Source organism: Pseudonaja textilis, chromosome 5, assembly GCF_049901715.1.
Source record: "Pseudonaja textilis isolate UNSWEBS1 chromosome 5, rPseTex1.2, whole genome shotgun sequence".
Taxonomy (NCBI): Eukaryota; Metazoa; Chordata; class Lepidosauria; order Squamata; family Elapidae; genus Pseudonaja; species Pseudonaja textilis.
In genome coordinates this window covers 72,092,241-72,116,723 of record NC_141994.1, presented here as the reverse complement: position 1 = coordinate 72,116,723, position 24,483 = coordinate 72,092,241, and the positions used below count along the sequence as shown (strand labels likewise).

The window sequence follows — 24,483 nt, the reverse complement described above, 5'->3', positions numbered from 1 at the left end:
AGATAGATAGATAGATAGATAGATAGATAGATAGATAGATAGATAATAGATAGATGGGTGGATATAGATAGATGGATGGATGGATGGATAGATAGATAGATAGATAGATAGATAGATAGATAGATAGATAGATAGATAATAGATAGATGGGTAGGATATCAGGCAGGGATAGATAGATAGATAGATAGATAGATAGATAGATAGATAGATAGATAGATAGATAGATAGATAGATAGATAGATAGATAGATAGATAGATAGATAGATAGATAGATAGATAGATAGATAGATAGATAGATAGATAGATAGATAGATAGATAGATAATAGATAGATGGGTGGATAGATAGATGTATGGATAGACGGATAGATAGATAGATAGATAGATAGGTAGGTAGATAATAGATAGATGGGTGGATAGATAGATGTATGGATGGACGGATAGACGGATAGATAGATAGATAGATAGATAGATAGATAGATAATAGATAGATGGGTAGATAGATAGATAGATAGATAGATGGATGGATGGATGGATGGATGGACAGATAGATGGATGGATAGATAGATGGGTGGATAGATAGATATAGATAGATAGATAGATAGATAGATAGATAGATAAATAGAGACAAATGATAGATAGATGATAAATAGATAGGTGATAGATAGTAGAGACAGATGATAGATAGATAGACAGACAGACAAGGGACAGATTATAAATTGATGATAGATAGAGACAGATAGATGATAGACAGACAGACGATAGATGATAGACACACAGGCGATAGAAACAAATGGCTGTAAATGGCTGTAAACTAGGTAACGTCATCAGTGTTAGAAAGGAGAAATGTGAAGGAGAAGGAAAAAGGGAGGAGAAGGAGAAAAGGGAAGAGGAGGAGCAGGAGGAGGAGAAGAACTGCAGGTTCCTTGGTGCTCTCTGAGCTTGTTTGCTGTCTTCCAGACATCTCATGACCTAACTAGGTAACATCATCAGTGCCAGGAGGGAGTAGAGTTTGCTCTCAGTTTATATTTTGGGGGCTTGCCCTGTCATTGGTGGTGGGAATGGTCTTGGAGTTTCTTGAGTTGGGCTGTTTAGTCTTGGCTTGTTTGGCAGATCCTCGATTGTCTACTTCAGGGGTGTCAGACGCGAGGCCTGCGGGCTGGATTTGGCCCTCAATGTGGTAGGATGCATCCTGGAAAATGTAAGGGCCCGGCCCTCATCGCTTCAGCCCGGTCTACCCAATGCAAAGAGGAAACATGCCAGCAGTTTGGGGAGTGGGGCCAAGCTGGCCACACCCAGTCGGCCACGCCTGCCCCTCCCCCCCTTCAACCAGAGGCTCCCTTGAGGCCAGGAAGCCTCAAAAAACAGGATGGGGTGGTGCTGCAAGAAAGCCACGCCCACCCAATCACATGGCCATGCCCACCTAGCCACACCCACAGAACCGGTAGTAAAAAACTTTTGAATCCCACCAGTGCTATGGGGTCATGTTTGTCTGAGCTCCCGGGTTTGGTTGAAGCTCGGCGGATGGATGATGTAACGAAGAGGCTTGTGTTCTGAAAGGGTGTTTGTTGGGCCATTGCTATTGTGGCTGAGGGCTAATCCTGGCTTGGTTGGCTCTTGGGTGGGGGCATTGGCTTATGAATAGAGCTGTCTATCTCTTTTAAGTGCTGACATCTGCCGTGGGCTATTAAGAAAGGTGGGGGCTGCTTTCTTGTCTCCAAGAGAGCACATTTCTCCCTTTCGGGAAATTGAAGGTTCTGCCTTTTTAAATACTTCCTAACATGTTTCATTCTTCTAGGAGAGGAGGTAGGTGCTAGCTTCCCACAACTCCAAATATGAAACCTTCTCCGTTACATCCCCTCTCGTTTAAGATCTCAACGGCAAACCGTCAGCCGGGCCCATTTCTCCTACCGCCCTACCCATAATCCACCAAGTGCACCGAAAAACGAATGGATGGAGGGTTCATTAAGGGCCCTCTTTGCTTCCAACTGCTGGGTGGGTTGGGGGTCTCGCACGTGTCGGCGGGGGGGGGGGTCATTCCCGGAGATGCTCCTGGCTCCCAGCCTCCCCATCAGAGCTTGACAGCCTTCTGGTTTTTCGCTGTCGAAGATGGTTTGCCGGGAAGTTTGCATTAGCCGCAAGTCGCCTCCACACACACACACGCACACACACACACACACACACCCTTGCTCAATTATGTTTTGAGCAACAGGGTGGGAGGCTAAAAGCTGCAGTCAATCTTGTGGGGGTCTCCGTTCTGGGGATTAATGAGCTTTGCAAGCAGCTGTTTCTCTCCTCCCCCCCCAATTTCGTAACCAGAGCTGTTCTGCAGACTTCTCTGAACACCTTTTCGCTTGGCACGAAAAAGGAATGCAAGTCTGTAAGGAGGATGAGGCGGCGAGAGAGCCAGGTCGGTTTAGAGTAGAGACTCTTAAATGGTTTTTAAGGCACCGGGCTTAAAAAAAAAAAAAAAAAAACAGGAGACGGGGAGTTCTAGTCCTGCCTTTGGCATGACAGCTGTCTGGGGGACGTCTTTGGGCCAATCAGCAGGAGACGGGGAGTTCTAGTATCGTCCTGGCCCTGGAAGCCAGCTGACTTTGGGCCAATCACCAGGAGGCAGTGAGCTCTAGTCCCGCCTTAGGCATGAAAGCCAGTTGAGTGACTTTGGGCCAATCACCAGGAGACGGTGAGTTCTAGTCCCGCCTTAGGCATGAAAGCCAGTTGAGTGACTTTGGGCCAATCACCATGAGACAGTGAGCTCTAGTCCGCCTTAGGCATGAAAGCCAGTTGAGTGACTTTGGGCCAATCACCAGGAGACAGTGAGCTTTAGTCCCCTTAGGCATGAAAGCCAGTTGAGTGACTTTGGGCCAATCACCAGGAGACAGTGAGCTCTAGTCCCGCCTTAGGCATGAAAGCCAGTTGAGTGACTTTGGGCCAATCACCAGGAGACAGTGAGCTCTAGTCCCGCCTTAGACCTGAAAGCCGGCAGGTTGACTCGGGGCCAAGTGCCCTATTGCTAGGAGTGAAAGCCAGCTGGATGGATCCAACCATCCACCCATCCATCCATATCTACCTACCTACCTATCTAATCTACTTACCTACCTATCTTAATATCTAATCTACCTTCCTATCTAATCTGTCTGTCTGTCTATCTATCCATCTATCTACCTTAATATCTAATCTACCTACCTACCCACCTTCCTATCCATCCATCCATCCATCCATCCATCCATCCATCATGCAGTATTGCAGGCTATTGCTAGGAGTAAAAGCCAGCTGAATGGATCCACCCATCCACCCCCCTATATATTTACCTACCTATCTACCTACCTATTTTCCTACCTATCTAATCTACCTACCTACCTACCTTCCTATCTATCCATCCATCCATCATGCAGTATTGCAGGCTATTGCTAGGAGTGAAAGCCAGCTGGATGGATCCACCCATCCACCCCTATATATTTACCTACCTACCTACCTATCTACCTACCTATTTACCTACCTATCTAATCTACCTACCTACCTACCTTCCTATCTATCCATCCATCATGCAGTATTGCAGGCTATTGCTAGGAGTGAAAGCCAGCTGAATGGATCCACCCATCCAACCCTATATATTTACCTACCTATCTACCTACCTATTTTCCTACCTATCCAATCTACCTAGCTACCTACCTAATCTGTCTGTCTATCTATCCATCTATCTACCTTAATATCTAATCTACCTACCTACCTTCCTATCTATCCATCCATCCATCCATCCATCCATCATGCCGTATTGCAGGCTATTGCTAGGAGTGAAAGCCAGCTGGATGGATCCAACCATCCACCCATCCATCCATATCTACCTTCCTACCTATCTAATCTACTTACCTACCTATCTTAATATCTAATCTACCTACCTATCTAATCTGTCTGTCTGTCTGTCTATCTATCCATCTATCTACCTTAATATCTAATCTACCTACCTACCTTCCTATCCATCCATCCATCCATCCATCCATCTATCCATCCATCCATCATGCAGTATTGCAGGCTATTGCTAGGAGCAAAATCCACCCATCCACCCCTATATATTTACCTACCTATCTACCTACCTATTTTCCTACCTATCTAATCTACCTAGCTACCTACCTAATCTACCTGTCTGTCTGTCTATCCATCTATCTACCTAAATATCTAATCTACCTACCTACCTTCCTATCCATCCATCCATCCATCCATCCACCCATCATGCAGTATTGCAGGCTATTGCTAGGAGTAAAATCCACCCATCCAACCCTATATATTTACCTACCTATCTACCTACCTATTTTCCTATCTTTCTAATCTACCTACCTACCTTCCTATCTATCCATCCATCATGCAGTATTGCAGGCTATTGCTAGGAGTGAAAGCCAGCTGGATGGATCCACCCATCCACCCCTATATATTTACTTACCTACCTACCTATCTATGTATGTATTATGCAATATTGCAGGCTAATTCTGCCTACTGCTAGCAGTTCGATCCTGACCGACTCAAGGTCGACTCAGCCTTCCCTCCTTCCGAGGTGGGTAAAATGAGGACCCAGAGTGTTGACGGGGAACAGGCTGACTCTGTAAACCGCTTCGGGAGGGCAATAAAAGCACCGTGAAGCGGCATATAAGCCTATGGGCTATTTGCTATTTTTTAGCATCATTATTGTGGTGCAATTGCAAGATGCTGCAGACAGCCATAAATGTCCCTACCCCAACTTTTCCACTTAGCTTTTGGCTATTGTTCAAACCCCAACACACACACACACACAGACACACGCACACACACCAACAGCGCTTCTCCATTTTTAAACCATTCCTGCAAACTTTGATTAAACTTCTCCCCCCACCCACCTTAAAGGTTCTCCTTGTAAGCATCCTGAATGGCCAATTCCCCCTTTCCCCCCGCCTTCTTTTTTTTAAACTCCTCCAGGGATCGATAACGCATTTCAGGCCTCTTAACAATGGGCAACACAACCCAAGTTCAGTCATCCCCGCGTTAATATGCAGAGCCATGCGCCACAACAATATGTTTGCCTTATTGCCACGGATGGGATCAATGATCCATCAAGGGCTCATGAGGTCTCGATGGTTTGCTGGAAGCGAATCCCGCCTTACGATCCTGTCATTCAGCCTGTCAGTTGTCGAGAGCCCGGAGCTGGCAAGAGTGTTCACCAGCCCTTCTCTGGCCTGGGGGGAAACTCCAGTTTCTGGAACAAGAACGCAATCCCATTTAATTGAGACTTTCAAGAAGAGATTGGACTGCCATTTGTCAGAAATGGTGTAGGGTCTCCTGCTTGGGCGGGGGGGTTGGACTAGATGTCCCTTCCAACTCTGATTATCTGTGATCTGATCTGTTATCTGTTAATTGCGGCCTTGTGAAGATATTATTTTCCGAGCTGTGCCAGGATCACGAAAACGGAAGGGAAGTTCAAAAAACAGACGTACCGTTTGAAAGAGACAATCAAAGCCTTAGTAAGATCACGCCTAGAGTACTGCATCCAGTTTTGGTCACCACATTATAAAAAGGATATTGAGACTCTAGAAAAAATACAGAGAAGAGCAACCAGGATGATGAGGAGACTGGAGACTGAAACATATGAAGAACGGTTACAGGAACTGGGCCTGGCTAGTCTAGGGAAGAGAAGAACCAGGGGAGACAGGATAGCGGTCTTCCAATATTTGAGGGGCTGCCACAGAGAGGAGGAAGGAGTCAAACTATTTTCCAAGGCACCTGAAGGCCAGACAAGGAATAATGAATGGAAACTGAACAAGGAGAGATTCAACCTGGAAACAAGGAGAAACTTTCTGACAGTGAGAACAATTAACCCACAGAACAGAAGTTGCCCTCGGAAGTTGTGGGAGCGCCATCCCTTGAGACCTGCAAGAAGAGATTGGACTGCCATTTGTCAGAAATGGTGTAGGGTCTCCCGCTTGGGCTGGGGGTTGGACTAGATGACCTATAGGGTCCCTTCCAACTCTGTACCTATCTGTATCTGTAAAACACCGAAAAGGAGAGAAAGAAACCTAAAGATAACAGACGGATCTCAACAGACTTGGAACGCTGGGCGAAATTCAATGGTGAAAAAAAGGAAGGTTCTGCGTTTAGGCAAGAAAAAACAAATGCTACAGGTACAGCATAGGTGACACCTAGCTCAATAGTAGGAACTGGGAGAGGGATCTTGGAGTCCTAGTGGACAGCTGCTTAAATTGGAGCCAGCCGTGCGCAGCAGCTGCCCCCAAAAGCCAACGTAGTCCTAGGCTGCATCAACAGAGGGATAGAATCAAGATCACGTGAAGTGCTCATGATACCACTTGATAAGGCCTTGATAAGGCCACACTTGGAATCCTGCATCCAGTTTTGGTTGCCACGATGTTAAAAAGATGTTGAGACTCTAAGAAAGAGTGCAGAGAAGAGCAACGAAGAGGTTTAGGAGACGGGAGGCTGAAACATATGAAGGAACGATTGCAGGGACTCGGTATGTCTATTTTAATGAAAAGAAGGCCCAGGGGAGACATGATAGCAGTCTTCCAATATCTCAGGGGCTGCCACAAAGGAGAGGAAGGGATCAAGCTATTCTCCAAAGCACCTGAGGGCAGGACAAGAAGCAACGGGTGGAAACTCACCAAGGAGAGAAGCAGCTTGGAACTAAGGAGAAATTTCCTGACATTGGGAACAATTAATCAGTGGAACAACTTGCCACCAGAGGTTGTGAATGCTCCAACACTGGAGGTTTTTAAAAAGATGTTGGACAACCATTTGTCTGAAGTGTGGTGTAGGGTTTCCTGCCTGGCCTTCAGAAGGCCTCCAAAGTCCCTTCCAACTCTGTTGTTCTATACTATTCTAAGTATTTCTTCACCAGCAACCAACACCCAAATGAGCAGAGATTACCACTAGACCAACAGTCAAGAAGTACACAATAGCCCAGTCAAGGGATTACCATCACAGATAAACAAATGCACGGCATGCAATAGTCCACTAAGAATATTCCCACTGACAGGGAAAGCCATTGGTATAGAAAGAGAGAGCCAACCCTACTGCCTGCCAGCGCTGATGATGTTACCTAGATGGGTCATGAAAGGTCTCCCAAGAAAACAACCAAGCTCAGAAAGCACCAAGGAGCCCACAATCCTCCTCTTCCTCTTGTTATCCTCTTCCTTTTCTTCTTCTTCCTCTTCTTCTCCTTCTCCACTCCCCAAATCTCATTCTCTTCTAGCACTGATGATGTTATCTAGCTGGGTCATGAAATGTCTCCCAAGAAAACAACCAAGCTCAGAAAGCACCAAGGACCCCACAGTCCTCCTCATCTTCCCCTTCTCCTTCCTTCCTTCCTTCCTTCCTTCCTTCCTTCCTTCCTTCCTTCCTTCCTTCCTTCCTTCCTTCCTTCTTACCCCCCCCCTCCTCCTCCTCCTCCTAAACCATGTTTCCTTCTCGCTCTGATGATGTTATCTAGCTGGGTCATGAAAGGTCTCCCAGGAAAACAACCAAGCTCAGAAAGCACCAAGGACCCCACAATCCTCCTCATTCTCCCCTTTCATTCCTTCTCCTTCCTTCTTACTCTTCTCTTCCTCCTCCTCCTCCTCCTCCTCCTCCTCCTCCTCCTCCTCCTCCTCCTCCCCCTCCCCTCCTCCTCCTCCTCTTCCTCCCTCTTCCATTCTTTAAAACACATCCCTTTCTAGCCCTGATGATATTACCTAGTTGGGTCATGAAACGTCTCGAGCTCCATTTTTTGCTAGCAGAGGCACGGCAAGTCAGTCCTTTGCTGTTTCCAGACCGGCACCCCTGCTTAAAAAAAAAACCCCTTAGTTTAGGGCAGTGTTTTAAGGCTCCAGGCTAGAGACCAGGCAGCCATGAGTTCTAGCTCTGCTCTGCCACGGGCCACCCACTTTCCCTTAACCCTAGGAGAGAGGCAATGGTTAAGCCACTTCCGGAAAAAAAAGCCTTGCCAAGAAAACCACAGCGACGTATCGAGGCCGTCTCCAAGAATCGGACACCGTAGGAGACACAATAGAAGGGTGTGGGCTTTGGATGGCACGACACGGGCTGCCATTTTGACTTTTTTGACCTGCCTTCTTCCCTCCGTACCCCTGAAAGAGAAGGGTTCTTGGATCTCAGGGGAGGTTCCCAGAACGGCAAAAAAACGGCAATTCTTACGAACGTTTGCAAACGTAGCTCTTTATTGAAGGTTCCCCGTTGGCAGGAATGCTATTTTATTTGCCTGCCAAAGCGAGAGGGAGACAGGAAAAAGAGCGAAATATCAGAAAGAAAAAGGCACGTTTGATATTTAAAAATAAAAAAAATCAGACTGAGGAAGGGCTGGGGGGAGGGAAAGGGTAACATCTCTCTTTTTTTGTCGGCTGAAAGGCCAGGAGGGCCAGCGTATAAAATAAATAAATAATGACACCCGCTTCGAAATCCTTCTGCCGATGGAAATATTTAACGCCGGGGAGAAAAAGGCTCAGGCCTTCACCGTCTTTAACCTCCTGTAGTAAAAGCAAAGAATTCTCAGGCGTTGGTTGGAAGGCCCAATTAAAATTGCATTGCAACTCTGGATTCCGTTTTTGTTTTTATTTTATTTTTCTAAAAACATCAGGACAGTCCGATCATCACCAAGGATTTTGATGAAGGTAGCGAGCGTAGTGAGGGCCCCGAAGAGACACAGGTTCAAATTTAATCTCCTGCCTGGTTTTGGGACAAGTTGTTATCTCTTTCCTCCTAGTTTACCAACAGTTGGAACCTCTCCCTCCCATTTGTCTGAGATGGTCTCAGGATGCAACGGGGCAGGGGGTTGGACTAGAAGACCACTAGGGTCCCTTCCAAACCTTGGACTGAGCTCTTAGGATGGCATAATTTGCAAGCCAAGTCCTCGATTTACAACAGCTCGTTTAGTGATCATTCAAAGTTGCAATGGCACTAAACAATGGGATACTTCTCTTGGTCAGGGGGTTGGACTAGACAACCTCCAGGGAGCCCTTCCAAATCTTGGATTCTGGGATCCTGCCTGCCTGAGCTCTCAGGTTGGCAGCATTTGCAAGCCAAGTCCTCGATTTACAACAGCTCGTTTAGTGATCATTCAAAGTTGCAATGGCACTAAACAATGGGATACTTCTCTTGGTCAGGGGGTTGGACTAGACGACCTCCAGGGACCCCTTCCAAATCTTGGATTCTGGGATCCTGCCTGCCTGAGCTCTCAGGTTGGCAGCATTTGCAAGCCAAGTCCTCGATTTACAACAGCTCGTTTAGTGATCATTCTAAGTTGCAATGGCACTAAACAATGGGATACTTCTCTTGGGCAGGGGGTTGGACTAGACGACCTCCAGGGACCCCTTCCAAATCTTAGATTCTAGGATTCCCGCCTGACTGAACTCTTAAGATGGCATAATTTGCAAGCCAAGTCCTCAACTTCCAACAGTTCATTTTAGTCAGCCTTTAAAGTTCCAGTGGCATTAAAAAAAAACACAGGATACCTGCCCTGGGCAGGGGGTTGGACTAGACGACCTCCAGGGGATCCCTTCCAAATCTTGGATTCTGGGACTCTACCTGTCTGAACTCTCATGCCCTGGGAGGAAAAAAAAAAAATTGGAGAAGATAGCACTGCGTCTGTTATCTGACACTCCGTAATGAAAGTTGGGCTATAAAACTAGCCTGCGATGATAAAAATAATTGCCATTCGCAAGTGGTTAAAAGTCACTCTTTTCATTTTATACAAACCTGGACTTCATTCATTGTTGATAATGGGGAGGCTCCTTTGAAGATTCTTCAAAGTGCCTGCCGCTCTCTCTCTCCAAATATCTTATTTTTAAAGAAGGGGATTCATGCGATGAAGACAGATTTTTATTTTTTTTATCCTCGCCTCACTTCGATATTCAGATCCAGCCTGGACCAGAAATTGGAGTCCATCAGGGTTTGCAGGGACAATTAACTCTTGTATAGGCAGCAACAAAGCGGGTTAGGAGACTGGAGGCTAGACCATATGAAGAACGGTTGCAGGAATTGGGGCACATCTCCTTCAGTGTAAAGGAGGACCAGGGGTTACATGACAGCAGCCTTCCAACATCTCAGGGGCTGCCCCCAAAGAAGAGGGAGTCAAGCTCTTCTCCAAAGGCCCTGAAGGCAGGACAAGAAGCAATAAGGATGGAAACTCATCAAGGAGAGAAGCAACCGAGAACTAAGGAGAAATTTCCTGACATTGGGAACAATTAATCAGTGGAACAACTTGCCACCAGAAGTTGTGAATGCTCCAACACTGGAAGATTTTAAGATTTTAAGAAGATGTTGGATAATCGTTTGTCTGAAGTGGTGTAGGGTCTCTTGCTTGAGCAGGGGGGGTTGGAGTAGAAGACCTTGAAAGTCCCTTCCAACTCTTATGTTCTAATGGCATTTTGTTATCCTTCAAGCCATTGTTTCTGATGTTGTATTTCTCTCTCTCTCCTTCCTTTCTCTTGCCCCCTCTCTCTCCCCCTCTCTTCCTGTCTCTCTCCTCCCTCTCCCTCCCTCTTCCCCTATCTCCCCTTTCCTCTCCCCTCTCCTCCCTCTCTCCCCCCTCTCCCTCCTCTCCCTTTCTCCCTATCTCCCCCTCTTCCTGTCTCTCTCCCTCTCCCGCCTCTCTCCCTATCTCCCCCTTCCCTCTCTCCCCCCCCTCTCTCTTTCCCTCTCTCCCCTCTTCCTGTCTCTCTCCCCCCCTCTCTCTCTCCTCTCTCCCCTTTCCTCTCCCCTCTCCCTCCCTCTCTCCCTCTCCCTCCCCTCTCTCTCCTCTCTCCCCCTCTTCCTGTCTCTCTCCCTCTCTCCCCTTCCTCTTCCACTGTCTCTCCCTCTTTCCCTCTCTCTCTCTCTCTCCCTCTCTCACACACACACACACTTTGAGGGAGCAGAATGGGACACCTTGCCACAGCCAACCTGCCACGCTTAACTTCCCATGGCCAAGTTGTTGTTGGGACAATTTAATAATTCCATTTGATTATTTAAAATAAAAATTTTAGTGTGTTTTTTTTTTTAAAAAAATCCTTGCCATTCGCATTTCATTCTGTCCCTCCTTCTGCATCTTTTCTGTAATGATTCTGTTCCACCATTTCTTTGACATTAGCGTAACTCTTGTCTCCTCACCCCCCCCCAAAAAAAGTTTTGTGATGGACTTTTTTTCAGTGCTGTCGTATCTTTAAATGATCACCGAACGAATAGTCGTAATTCAAGGGCTACCTATATCTGCCGTTGAGCTTCGGCTAAGTGGATCCTCGGTATTGTGGCCTATCGGTCACCGGCCCCTCCAGTAGCCAAATCTGAGGAGGAGGAGGAGGAGGAGGCAGCATCAGGGCAGAGGGTTGGACTAGAAGACCTCCAAGGTCCCTTCCAACTTTGTTATTCTGTTATTCTTTTTCCTCCCTCCCTTCTCCAACACTGGAGATTTTCAATGAGAGATTGAACAATTATTTGTCTGAAATGTTATAGGGTTTCCTGCCTAAGCAGGGGGTTGGACTAGAAGACCTCTAAGGTCCTTTCCAACTCTGTTATTCTGTTATTCTTTTTCCTCCCTCCCTTCTCCAACACTGGAGATTTTCAATGAGAGATGGAACAATTATTTATCTGAAATATTATAGGGTTTCCTGTCTAAGCAGGGGGTTGGACTAGACCTCCAAGGCCTCTCACCAAGGCACATATTTCAATATTCCAAAACAGAAGATTTCTTCTGTTAAAAAAAAGAGAAAAAGAGAGAGAGACCGGGGGGGGGGGAGACAGAGCCTTGGCCGTCCGTCAGCCCTCAGGTGGAGAGTCAACAGCCCCCAGGTCTGGAGGTGGCTGATGAGGAAGAGGAGGAACACCTGGTCACAGTGCCTGACGTGTGGATGCTCAGAAGGCAGAGAGGAGAGGAGAGCAGTGGAAATCTACGGGCCGGTCCTCGGGACGGAAGAGCCACCGCTGCTAGCAAGGCTCTATCCTAGCTCTGTGGATAAAAGGCAGGGGGCAGAGATGAATACATGTGACAGACAACTATTCATCTCCCTGCCGGACGGACTTGTTAGTCTGCGGTGAGAGAAACTTTTTGATAAGGAGAGGAGAGCAGTGGAAATCTACGGGCCGGTCCTCGAGACAGAAGAGCCACCGCTGCTAGCAAAGCTCCACCCGAGCTCTGGGGAATAAAACGCAGGGTGCGGAAACGAATAGAGGTGGCAGACAACTATTCCTCTCCCTGCCGGACGGACTTGTTATCCCGCGGTGAGAGGGGAACTATTTGCTGGGGCTGCTAATAAAGGAATCTTTGAGTTAACTTCAGAGGGTTTCTCGTGTTTGGGGAACTGGGTGAGAACACTCGGATGAACAAACATACATTTCCATTTATGTTCTCTTCCTCCTTCTCCTCCTCCTCCTCCACTTCTTAAACCACATTGCCTTCTGGCACTGATGATGTTATCTAGTTGGGTCATGAAACGTGTGGAAGGAAACAATCAAGCTCAGAGAGCTCCCAGGACCCCAGTCCTCCGTCACCTTCCTCCTCCTCCTCCTCCTCCTCCTCCTCCTCCTCCTCCTCCTCCTCCTCCTCCTCCTCCTCCTCCTCCTCCTTCTCCTCCTCCTCCTCCCTCTTCCATTCTTTAAAACACATCCCTTTCTAGCCCTGGTGATATTACCTAGTTGGGTCATGAAACGTCTCGAGCTCCATTTTTTGCTAGCAGAGGCACGGCAAGTCAGTCCTTTGCTGTTTTCAGGCTGGCCCCCCTGCTTAAAACAAAACCCCTTAGTTTAGGGCAGTGTTTTAAGGCTCCAGGCTAGAGACCAGGCCGTCGTGAGTTCTAGCTCTGCTCTGCCACGGGCCACCCACTTTCCCTTAACCCTAGGAAGGAGGTTTCTCGTGTTTGGGGAAGCTGGGTGAGAACACTCGGATGAACAAACATACATTTCCATTTATGTTCTCCAGTTCATCAAGATTGGATTCTATCCCGGGGAATAAACTACGGTAGATGCAGCTAAAGACAGTTTTCTGACACCTACCATGCACTCGATTTTTTATTACCACCACTCTTTTTTTCCTTTTCTTTTTTTTTTAGGAAGTGCCGCATATAACTCACTGCCGGCGTGATAGACTTGGGGGTAATATAACCACCTGCTAGACTAATAAAATCTTTATAGCGTCTTTTCACTATCCTTGGAGCTGAGTTTTTTTCCCCCTCCCCTTTCCCTTTTTATCTGTGACCTCCTCTCCTCTCCTCTCCATCCTTAAATGAAAGAAACTTGGCGCTTCCCTCCAAAGATCAGATCCAATACTTGGCATCAAACGGCTCTAAGGTAACACAGCGTTACATTCCGGCTTCATTATCCCAGGAGTGTCTTTCAGCGATGAAACACACACAAAAAAGTCGACTTTATTTTATTCTGTTTTTTTCCCCTCCCTATGCCAGAGAGACCCAAGATACGGTGTGTCGGCTGGTTTTGATCACCTGTTAAGGGGGGAAAATAATACAGGTAGACCTTGAGTTACGACCACAGCGGAGCCCCAACTTTATGCTGCTAAGCCAGACCGTTAACTCACTGTTAAGTGAGTTTGGCCCCATTTTAATGACTTTCGTTGCCGCAGTTGTTCAGTGGACCACTGCCGTTGTTAAGTTGGTCACAGGGTTGTTAAGTGAATCTGGATTCTGCTGTTGTGGCCCACCAACAGAGCTGGCGGCAGACTCGGATAGTGAGGAGGTTGGGGAGGAACCTGGGCCAGTCCTGGAGTCTGGGGAAGGCTCTGCCGAGGGCTCTGCATCGGAGGCAGGGATGGGGCCAGGGCTGTCCAACAGTTATCAGCTGCCTTTGGAGTCGGAGATCAGTGGGGAAGAAGAACAGCTGGAGGCTGTTCCCAGTGTGCTCATGCACAGAGCTGCCAGGAGAAGGGAACAACTAAGGAACATGAGGCAGAGATAGGACCAGGGCCATCCGACAGTTATCAGCTGCCTTCAGAATCGGAGAACAGTGGGGAAGAAGAACAGCTGGAGGCTGTTCCCAGTGTGTGCATGCACAGAGCTGCCAGAAGAAGGGAACAACTAAGGAACACGAGGCAGAGATGGGACCAGGGCCATCCGACAGTTATCAGCTGCCTTCGGAATTGGAGATCAGTGGGGAAGAAGAACAGCTGGAGCCTGTTCCCAGTGTGTGCATGCACAGAGCTGCCAGAAGAAGGGAACAACTAAGGAACACAAGGCAGAGATGGGACCAGGGCCATCCGACAGTTATCAGCTGCCTTTGGAATCGGAGATCAGTGGGGAAGAAGAACAGCTGGAGCCTGTTCCCAGTGTGTGCATGCACAGAGCTGCCAGAAGAAGGGAACAGCTAAGGAACAAGGGTCAACTTGGAAGTAAAGCCACAAATGGACGGTGAATGGCCCCTCCCATAGGGAATAAAGAGGAGCAAAAGGGGGAGTGGGGTTTGCAGGAGATAGTTCAGTTCATGAGGGTGAAGATCTGTTCCTGATTTCTTGCCAAGTCATTGTTGCTACAGTGTGGCGTTTGGACGCTCTCGGCCTGGCAACTCTCCCAGCCTGATCCAGGTCTATAATTGTGAAATCTCATGAAAGACTGGTCACCGGGACTTTGCTGGAGAGGAATTCACTTTAACCTAAATGGGTTTTATCGGGACGAGGAGTCGGCTTCGTGATCTTGGGAAGCCTAGGTCAGAACACATCCCCCTGGATGTTGCTAGTCACAAGGTCTCAAAAGGGGATCACGTGATGCAACGGTCATAAATATGAGTTAGTTAACAGCTAAAGAAATTGGCTACTGGGGACATTTTGGGCTGGAGGGGCCTTTTATTGGACTAGATACAAACCCTCTTATTCGGACATGGGTTGCATGGGCCTAGACCAGTGATGGCTAACCTTTTGGGGCTCCTGTGCAGTGTACCTCCCCGCTGATTTTTGGCCCGTTTGAGGCCTTTTTCAGCCTCCCAGAGGCCTGAGGAAAGCCCTTGCAGGCCGAAAAATAGGCCCATTTTGTCACTTCCGGTATTTCCGGAAATACAGGGAAGTGATGAAACGGGCCTATTTTTTGGGCTGCAGAGGCTTTCCTCAGGCCTCTGGGAGGCCGAAATAGGCCTCAAACGGGCCAAAAATCAGCTGTGAGGCGCGCGCGTGCGCAGTGAGGTAAGTTTGCCTGCAGCTCACATGCCGGCACAAATGGCTCACATGCCAGCACAGGTGGCACGCGTGCCATAGGTTCGCCATCACGGATCTAGACATTAATATTAATATACAGACTAGATGTGTAAAAGGTTCAAAGAAATCTCTTTTTTGGGGCGGGGGGGTTAATTTGTCTTGGTCTCTCTGCCCAATGTGGAAACATTACAGGCAGAAATACAATCCGTTGCATTTTTTTTTAAAGCCGCCATCTGATGCTGGTGGGGGCGGGAAACGGCTCAGTCAATCAGAATTTAATTTCTTGTCCACCCCATTACACGGCCGATGCATTAGAAATCTGTTTTTGATCGACGGGGTCCTTATTAAAAGCAAAGAGGCATGGGCTCCGTAACAACACATCGCAGGATCTTTTAACAAGGATCTTTTTGCAACCCAGATTTTCGCAAAATGCCACTGGAAAAAACATCTGTAGACAGTCAGTGGCATATTTTGCCTGAGGGCACAGCAGTTTTAGTAACATTTATTTAACAGAACAGAATAACGGAGTCGGAAGGCACCTTGGAGGTCTTCTAGTCCAACCCCCTGAGACCACCACTGGGCCACATGAAGGGATCTCTGGGGCTTCTGTCCACAGAACTGTTCTGACCCACACCCTTTTCCAACAAATCAAACACAATCCAAAGGGAACAGAAACCTTGTAATGCTTCTGCAAAATAATTAGCTGTGATAAGCACAAGCCTTGCCAAACTGTGCGAGGCTGGCCAAAAGATAACAGACAAGAAATAATTTGCAATACAAGAATCTTCAAATACAAACTCAGGATACTGGAATGTCCACAAGGCTGGGGTTTCAAAACGTCTTTGCCTTCTGCAAAGAAGATTCATTTCACGGCTTGCTTTTATCTTCTTGAAGGAGGGGCCATTCCCTTGCAGCCTTACTCCTGAGTTGCCCGTGCAGTTGCAGCTGCTCTTTCCTGCGAGGAATCCTGCGCTCACACGCACTTGGCACAGGCTTCTCGGGAACCTCCTCATCATTGCTGCTGCCAGCCCCCACAATCTCTGAAGGCAGCAGTCCACTCCCTAACGGTCCTGGCCCCTCATCTGAGTCCTCGCTCTCCTCAGCCGTCCACACCTGCTGCCGGATAACTACAACAAGAACTCAAAAGAGAAAACAACCTCCTCCTATGGATTTTTGAGTAAGGCACATGGGAATTAAACGTTTGGCCCTCTTCCCCACCCGATATCATTTGATATCTAATTCCCCTCTTTCAAACGCCCTATAACAATGATGGCTAACTTTTTTGTCATTGCATGCAGAGCGTGCGTGCACGTGTGTGCCTGCACCCATAATGCAATGCAAGCGTGACCCCTCCCTGTGCATGCACGTGTGATTTCCCCCGCATGCACCATGCGCTTCCGCACATGCACACAAATGCACCTCTGTGCATGTGCACGCGTCTCCTGTGCACCCCCCCCACATGCGTGGCAGATATCAGATAATCGGCTGGCAGGAGGCTCACGTGCACGCGCGGTGGAGCTGATCCGGCGTGACAGCGCGCGTGCTGGCAGAGATGGCTGTGCGTGCCACTTCCGGCATGCGTGACATAGGTTCGCCATCACAGCCCTATAATCTCTCTGAATTCCCACCACCCAGCCCATAAAAAGGAGCCCAGGATATGCTTGGGTTAAGCTCCTCTCGTCTTTGAATTATCTCCCCATCCAAACAGTGCAGGAATCAGATCCAAATTTAAGAGAATTGCTTTGCTTAACAGTGATTCTCTCTGCGTTAGCAGTTGGTAGCAGAGCCTCCGTTAAGCTCCGTCGGATGGGATGAATCGTGAGAGCCGTGAGTCATTAAGTCCCAGAAATGATTTGTACGCAAGTTCCTTTTCCAATGTCTTTGGCGCTGCAGCAGCTGCAGGATTCGTAACGACCAATTTCGGATTCATTTCACATCTTGAGATGCTGTGATTGCCAAGTTGGTCCAAAGCAGAGGTGGGGGAAACATAGCCCCCTTTACAACCTGTGGACTTCAACTCCCAGAATTCCTGAGCCAACATGGCCCCTTTATTACAACCTGTGGACTTCAACTCCCAGAATTCCCGAGCCAACATGGCTACCTCGGGAATTCTGGGAATTGGAAGTCCACAAGTCATGAAAGAGCCATTGTTCCCCATGCCTGGTCCAAAGCCTCAAAGGGATGTTGTTTCCCAGAGAAATTCAGTGTAGGTTGTCCTCGACTTAGGACACAATTGAATTCAACATTTCTCTTGCTAAGCGAGACAGTGGCTAAGTGAGTTTTGCCTTGTTTTACAATATTTCTTGCCGCTGTTGTTAGGCGGATCACTGCAGTTGTCACGTTAGCAACACATTTGTTAAGCGAATCTGCCTTCTCCCTTCACTTCGCTGGTCAGAAGGGGATCACGTGACCCCAGAGACCCTGCAATCGTCATAAATAATGAATTGGTTGCCGACCCTCCTTGAACCCTTGACCACCGGGATGCTACAACGGCTGTGGAATGGTTGTGAGTCTCTGGTTTATTTTTCTCTCGCCGCTGTTTTTGAGGATCACCTGTGCTAAAAACCTTGGGACTTGGTTTACAAACTTCAGAAGTTGTGGGTGCTTTTAAAAAGGAGGCTGGACGGAGACTATATATTTAATAATTCATATAATCACAGCTGGGAGATTGGCTTATGCACAACAATGGAAAGGTAAAGATATTCCAAAATGAATCCGAAATAATTAGGAAAATCTGGCTGTGCGCAGAAATGGACACATTTACAAAGGAATTAAAAAATAAGGGTGAACCGGGTTACCTCAAAGTCTGGGACAAGTTTTATGGTTGGTTAGAAAAGAGGAAGAAGGATCAATAAGAAATGATTAAATGTGTGTGTGTGTGTATTAAATATACCTATAGAATGTAAACATGTATTATTTTTATATGTGCTTAGAAATGTAAGACAAATATGTGGGTTAGGAGGATTGTACCACGTTCAACGTTTTTAATGTATCTTTTGGTTTGTGTTTGTTCAATAAAATTTAAAATTTTAAAAAGGGAGGCTGGACAACCAAACCGTTTGTCTAAAATGGTGCAGGGTCCCCTTCTTGAGCAGGGGGTTGGACTAGAAGACCTCTAAGGTCCCTTCTGACTCTGTTATACCCTTCGTTGGAGTCTTGAGGGGGGGAGGTGTACCATTTCACCTGTGAGAACAATTCTTTGAAGTCTTCTTTCTTGTCTCCCGCTTCTTCCAGGCGATACAAGACTGACCCTGTCTGTGTCGATCTGCAGAACCAGATCTTCCAGTGCTATCAACAGAACCCAAAGGAGACCCTCAGCTGCTCAGCTCTGGCCGCCGAATACTTCAAGTGTGTCCGGCATGCTCGGCAGGTGGGTGCGATAGTAGAGCCTTCTTGGTTCGTGAGGATTGCGATGGGAGGACCACAGAGGTGTGGGATTCCGCCGGTTCTGACCGGTTCTAGAGAACCGGTAGCGGAAATTTTGAGAGTTCGGAGAACCAGCCGATCCCGCCTCTGACTGGCCCCGCCAACCTCATCTCTTCTCCGCCTCCCATTGAGTCCCGGCTGATCGGTTGGGTCTTCTTTGGTTGCCCTGCCCAGGAGAACGGAGCTGGAAAGCAGGTTAGTGGGGTGGGGAGGGAAGGGGGATTTTGCAGTCACCTTCCCCTGCCACACCCACCAAGCCCCGCCCACCAAGCCACACCCACAGAACAGGTAGTAAAAAAAATTGAATCCCACCACTGGATGACCACGCTCAACAAACCCTAACTCACCCCATTATATTATATCATATTATACAGGCCAGTTTGGTCCAGTGGTTAAGACACCACGATAGAAAGTGGTAGACTGGGAGTTCTAATTCCGCCTTAGCCATGAAACCCGGCTGAGTGACTCTGCGCCAATCCCCAGGAGACAGTGAGTTCTAGTTCTCGCCACCTCACAGAATTGTTGATGTGGGGAAAATATGTCCTAAAAACTGTTTTCCGGTGTCATCAGGTGTCTTGTAACGTTTGGCCAATTTTAACTCCCTTGGGGGCATGGATCCTGGATTTTGGGTGCCTTTTCTGTAAGTTAGCCCACTTGAGGCACCTCGGGTGAAAACGTTTTGTCGTAACACACACCTAACAACGTGCTCAAAACCACATCCCTAAAACTGAGCCCTGAATCAGATGTCGGATGCTGCGTTCGTTGCTGAGCTGTGGATTGCCCACATCTGATCTGTGCTCCAAGACTTTCTATAGGAGAAGAATAGGTAGAGCTGGGGGCGGAGTGAAATGCATCATTAGCTTAGAACGGTGATGGCGAACTTACGGCACCCAAGCCCCAGCCAAACTTAACCCGCACTGCGCATGCGCGCACCTCCCAGCTGATTTTCGGCCCATTTAAGGCCGAAAAGGCTCAGGGGAAGCCTCTGCAGCCTCAGGAGGCCGACAAATGGGCCTTCCCAATGCTGCATAGGAAATACCAGAAGTGCCGAAATGGGCCCATTTTTTTGGCCTCCTGAGGCTGCAGAGGCTTCCCTTGAGCCCCCAGGACGGTGAAAACAGCCTCCCCCAGGCTCCAGGAGCCCTCCGTAGGCTGAAAACGGGCACTTCTGTATTTCCGGAAGGCCTGTTTTTCGGCCTCCAAAGGCTGCAGAGGCTTTTCTCAAGCCTCTGGGAGCGTGAAAACGGCCTCAAACGCGCAGAATATCAGCTGGGAGGCGCGTGCATGTGCAGTGCAGGTAAGGGGGCGAGGGGTGTTGCGTGCGCATGCCACAGGAGGGGCGGGGTGCATTTTATTGTGGGTTCCAGCACTCACACATGCGCTATTGCACATCCATGCACTTTTGGCACCCCACAACAAAAAGGTTCGCCGTCACTGACTCATTGCGTTCCCACAAGCGGTCCAAGTCGAATCCCTGTGATGATCCAGGGCGGGATACAAACAAACACAGTCACAAAATCCCGGTGAAGCCCCTTTTATTCCTTCACTTTGCTTCTAAGCTCCAAATATCCTTGACGGAAGACAAAAAACTCCCACACAAACAGTTACAAGAAGGAGGGGAAAAGCAACCCAAACCAGGCAAGATAAGGGCTGGAGGACGTCCATGGATAACAGGACACCAAAACTCAGAAAGGAACCATAAACTAGAGATATTTCCATGCTTTGTTTCCAGCACTTGCCCGTACGCATGTCCGTCCCCTTATTCAGTTGTCACAGCTGCAGCCCAGGAAGAGGATGAAGGCCCTCTCCTCCCCAGTAGACCACGTCTCTCCCTTATCCTCTCCTCCCTGCATGCCCTAGGATGGAGCGGGGATGGGCCCGGGTCCTCCTCTGACTGCTCAGCCGGCCTCTGCCCTTCCCCAGCCTCCTCCACAACCTCCGGAGCCACCCTTCCACTCCCGGTCGGCTGTTCCTCCTCTTCCTCAGAGTCCGTCTCCACCAGGGGCATGACAGTCCCTCTTGAATTCCATTAACCCTTTTCCGGACCCAATTTCGTGCTGAATTTGATAGTGGGCCAAATTCTTACCCGTAGGTTGGAGTACAGGTAGTCCTCGACTTACGGTCATTTGTTTAGTGACCGCTCAAAGTTACGATTGCCCTGAAAAAAAAAAAAAAAAAACGACTTGCCACCATTTGTCACACTTAACAACCATTGCTGCGCTCCCATGCTCGTGGGATTAAAATTGGACGCTTGGCCACCGGTTCCTATTTATAAAGGTTGCAGTGTCCCGAGGTCATGCAATCCTCTTTTTAATGACACGCGACGTCCATGGCCTGATTTACTTAACAACAACATGATTCGCTTAGAACTGATTCGCTTTATCCACTGTGGCGAGAAGGTCTTGTAAAATGGAGCAAAACAAAACCCCTCGCTTAACAACTATTGCTTACCGGTGGAAATTTTGGGCTCAGTTTGGGTCGTAAGTCGAGGAGTAGCCTAACCGGATTCTTTGCGCCTGACACGTTCCCTTGATGGACCGTTGCCCAGCCGTCCTTTGAAATCATCCGCCGTTCGTCATTTTGCGAGTTTTTTGTTCCCTTCTCATCTTCTCAACAAAGAGAATTGCAAAGTGGCTTTCCGCCAATGGCTCTCCAGTAAGATTGCCAGCCGCGGCCACTGCGCATCCGTTTAGCTCGCCGAGCGGCCTGCTTTTCTAAATTAAACACTCTTGTGGTATTTTTAAAAAAATTATTATTATTATTATTACTTTCATCCCGTCTCTCCTGAGTTGTCTCGCCAGCCAACCTTACTCTCTTTAAGTCCCTTTCGCACGGACGAAGCCCCAGTCCAGGAAGGTCGTTTTGGCTGGACAGCCTCTCGTTCTCTTCCTTTTGTTGGCGCTCTGCATGTCCAGAGAGAGCAAGCAAGATGATAATGGCCATCGAGGCAGCCGGCCAGAATTCCTTTTTTGCACAGAGTGCATCTCGAGAGTGCCGGAAACTGGCAGCGACCATCTGGAAGGAGCCGGGAAAAAAGGAAGACAATTAAGGGCCTCTGTACTCACGCTGCTTTCCTGGCATTTAGTTCCAAGTTTCCCGTTCGATGCTCCCCGTTTGTAACTCTCTCAACAGAAGAGAAACGGAGGATGCTAGTCGCTGGCACGGGAAAACGCGTCAGAGGCGGTTTTCTCGGGAGCCTTTCCCCACTGTGCCTGGGTGTTTGAGGGGGAGTGGGCGCAGTTGAGCAATTCCCCCCCCCCGAAGAAAAACCCCTTAGGCATATACAGGTGGTCCTCGGCTTACGATTGTCCATTTAGTGGCTGCTTGAAGTTTACAGCAGCATTGGAAAAAAAAGGGACGCTTGGCAGTTGGTTCGTATTTATGACGGTCGCAGTTTCCCAGGGTCACACAGAATCGTCTCTTGTGACCTTCCGACAAGGGAAGTCAAGGGAGAAGTTTGCAGGTTCTCCTGCCCTTATGCAGCCCAGTTCCCCACAGACCAGTATCGGGATGCGGCCCAGGGATTGGGGAACCCTGATTATCTCTAACTCTCTATTACTGTGTCTGTCAGCGGGGGAGGGAGAGAGAGAGAGAGAGATGATAGGAGATAGGTAGGTAGGTAGGTAGATGATGGATGGATAGGGAGAAAGATAGATAGATAGATAGATAGATAGATAGATAGATAGATAGATAGATAGATAGATAGATAGATAGATAGATAGATAGATAGATAGATAGATAGATAGATTGAGAGAAGATAGATAGGAGAGAGAGAGAGATAAGGTAGGTAGATAAACAGCTAGCTAGCTAGATATAGATGGATTGAGAGAAGATAGATGAGAGAGAGAGAGAGATAAGATAGGTAGATAGATAAATAGATTAGATAGATAGATAGATAGATAGATAGATAGATAGATAGATAGATAGATAGAAATAGATGGAGAGAGAAAAAGGATGGATGGATGGATAGATATAGATGGATAGAGAGAGGGAGAAGATGGATAGATAGATGATAGAAATAGATGGATAAAGAGAAGATAGATAGATAGATAGATAGATAGATAGATAGATAGATAGATAGAAATAGATGGAGAGAGAAAAAGGATGGATGGATGGATAGATATAGATGGATAGAGAGGGGGAGAAGATGGATAGATGATAGAAATAGATGGATAAAGAGAAGATAGATAGATAGATGATAGCTAGGTAGGTAGATATGGATGGAGATAGATATATAAATAGACAGGTACTGTAGATGGATGGATGGATGGACAGACAGGCAGACAGAGAGGTTGGGTGGGAGAGAGAGAAATATATATATATATATATATATACACAGAGAGAGAGAAACTTTATTATCACTTTGAATGTAGACTAATCGGCATACATTAAAACAAAATTCTCCATTTTGCTGTAGAAAAGGCTCCCCGCCTGGTTTTCTAACTCTGCTTCTTTATTCTGATCTGTTTTCTTTCTTTTTCCTCCCCTTGATTTCCCCCTCCCCCCCCCCGCCCCTCCTTCTCTTTGCAGTGCAACGCTGGCCGGGGAGGCTAATACCCGCAGCGCACGGAGAGCATCCTTCCCTCCCCCTTCAATTCTACCCATTGGAAGGATGGGGAGGCGGGTTATTCCGGAACGATCCAGCACTCCATTTAACAGCACAGGTGGAAAGTGCACCACCAGAAGATCCCGATCGACGGCTTCGGACCCCGCGGCCCCCAACGTTCATCTCATTAGACTAGCAACGACGTAACGCCTAACCCACTTAGTGGTAATTGAAGGGAAAGGAAGGCCAAACTTCACCTGCGTCCGGCCTGAGTTAATTTAAGTCCTGTGGACTTCAACTCCCAGAATTCCCCAGCCAGCCATGCTGGCTGGGGAATTCTGGGAGTTGAAGTCCACACAGTTGCCAAAGTTAGATATACCCCTTTTTTAAGGGAAAGATCTCCCCTCCATCCCAAATCCCCTTGTCTTCACTGCACCCACCCACCCACCTTCCAAATTTATATAGGGTCCTTTTAGGGGAGGGGAAAGGGCGGTTTTAATTTATTGCAGAACGACCGCCTTTGTCGCTCTGTGAATCCTGGTCGTGCTGGCATCATGTCCGAGAAACCTCTGCGGCCCGGAAAGTCCCTTTGATGTGCAAATCATGATTTAAGGCGTCTGGTTACATCCCTGTTTGTGCCTGTGGGCTGAAACCAAGTTACCAACAATTATGTATCCGTAACAATAATAATAATAATAATAAAAAAGGCATTGTTTCTTTTTGCAAACGGGGCACGAGAGCTCGGCTGATCTTCTTCCGGGATGGAGAGGAGAATGCAGAAGGGCTCGGGAAATTGTCACACACACACACACACACACACACACACACACACTTTATGACACGCTGAAGCTGCCGTTTATATTATGGATTGATTAGGAATCGCCCTTCCCCTATTACCTACTATTTACTTTCATATTCTCTTTGTATGCCGTATTATAAACTAATAAAAAAAATTAAAACTTTAAAAACGGAATTCCCCCGTCTCTCTTGTAGAGGGGGGCTGGGCAGTGTACATGTAAAACATTAAAGAGATAAAAACCATATGAAAAATTTAGAAAACAGACCAGGATAGATAATATTCATTCATTCATTCATTCATCCATCCATCCACTCACTAGTAGTCTTTATAACCAGAGTTGAGCCCAATACTTCCATTGCTAAGCCACACAGTTTAAGTGAGTTTAACCCACCTTAAATCATGCTGGCTGGGGGAATTCTGGGAGTTGAAGTCCACCCATCTTAAAGCCTGCTGGCTGGGGGATTCTGGGAGTTGAAGTCCACCCATCTTAAAGCCTGCTGGCTGGGGGATTCTGGGAGTTGAAGTCCACCCATCTCAAAGCCTGCTGGCTGGGGAATTCTGGGAGTTGAAGTCCA

General features: G+C 47.7%; 1 protein-coding gene across 3 annotated transcripts in view; it reads left to right on the top strand.

Annotated features, from left to right (window-relative positions):
• Positions 1-24,061, top strand: part of CHCHD3 (coiled-coil-helix-coiled-coil-helix domain containing 3) — a 212,663-nt gene extending 188,602 nt beyond the window's left edge. For 2 of the 3 annotated variants that reach the window (XM_087935354.1, XM_087935352.1), the window contains 2 exons: positions 18,372-18,507; positions 23,094-24,061. In XM_087935354.1, coding sequence (XP_087791480.1) covers positions 18,372-18,507; positions 23,094-23,117 — 160 coding nt within the window. In that variant the 3' untranslated portion in view covers positions 23,118-24,061. The remainder of the gene's footprint in view (positions 1-18,371; positions 18,508-23,093) is intronic. The other variant, XM_087935353.1, reaches the window with a different exon arrangement.
• The last annotated feature ends 422 nt before the right edge of the window (positions 24,062-24,483 follow it).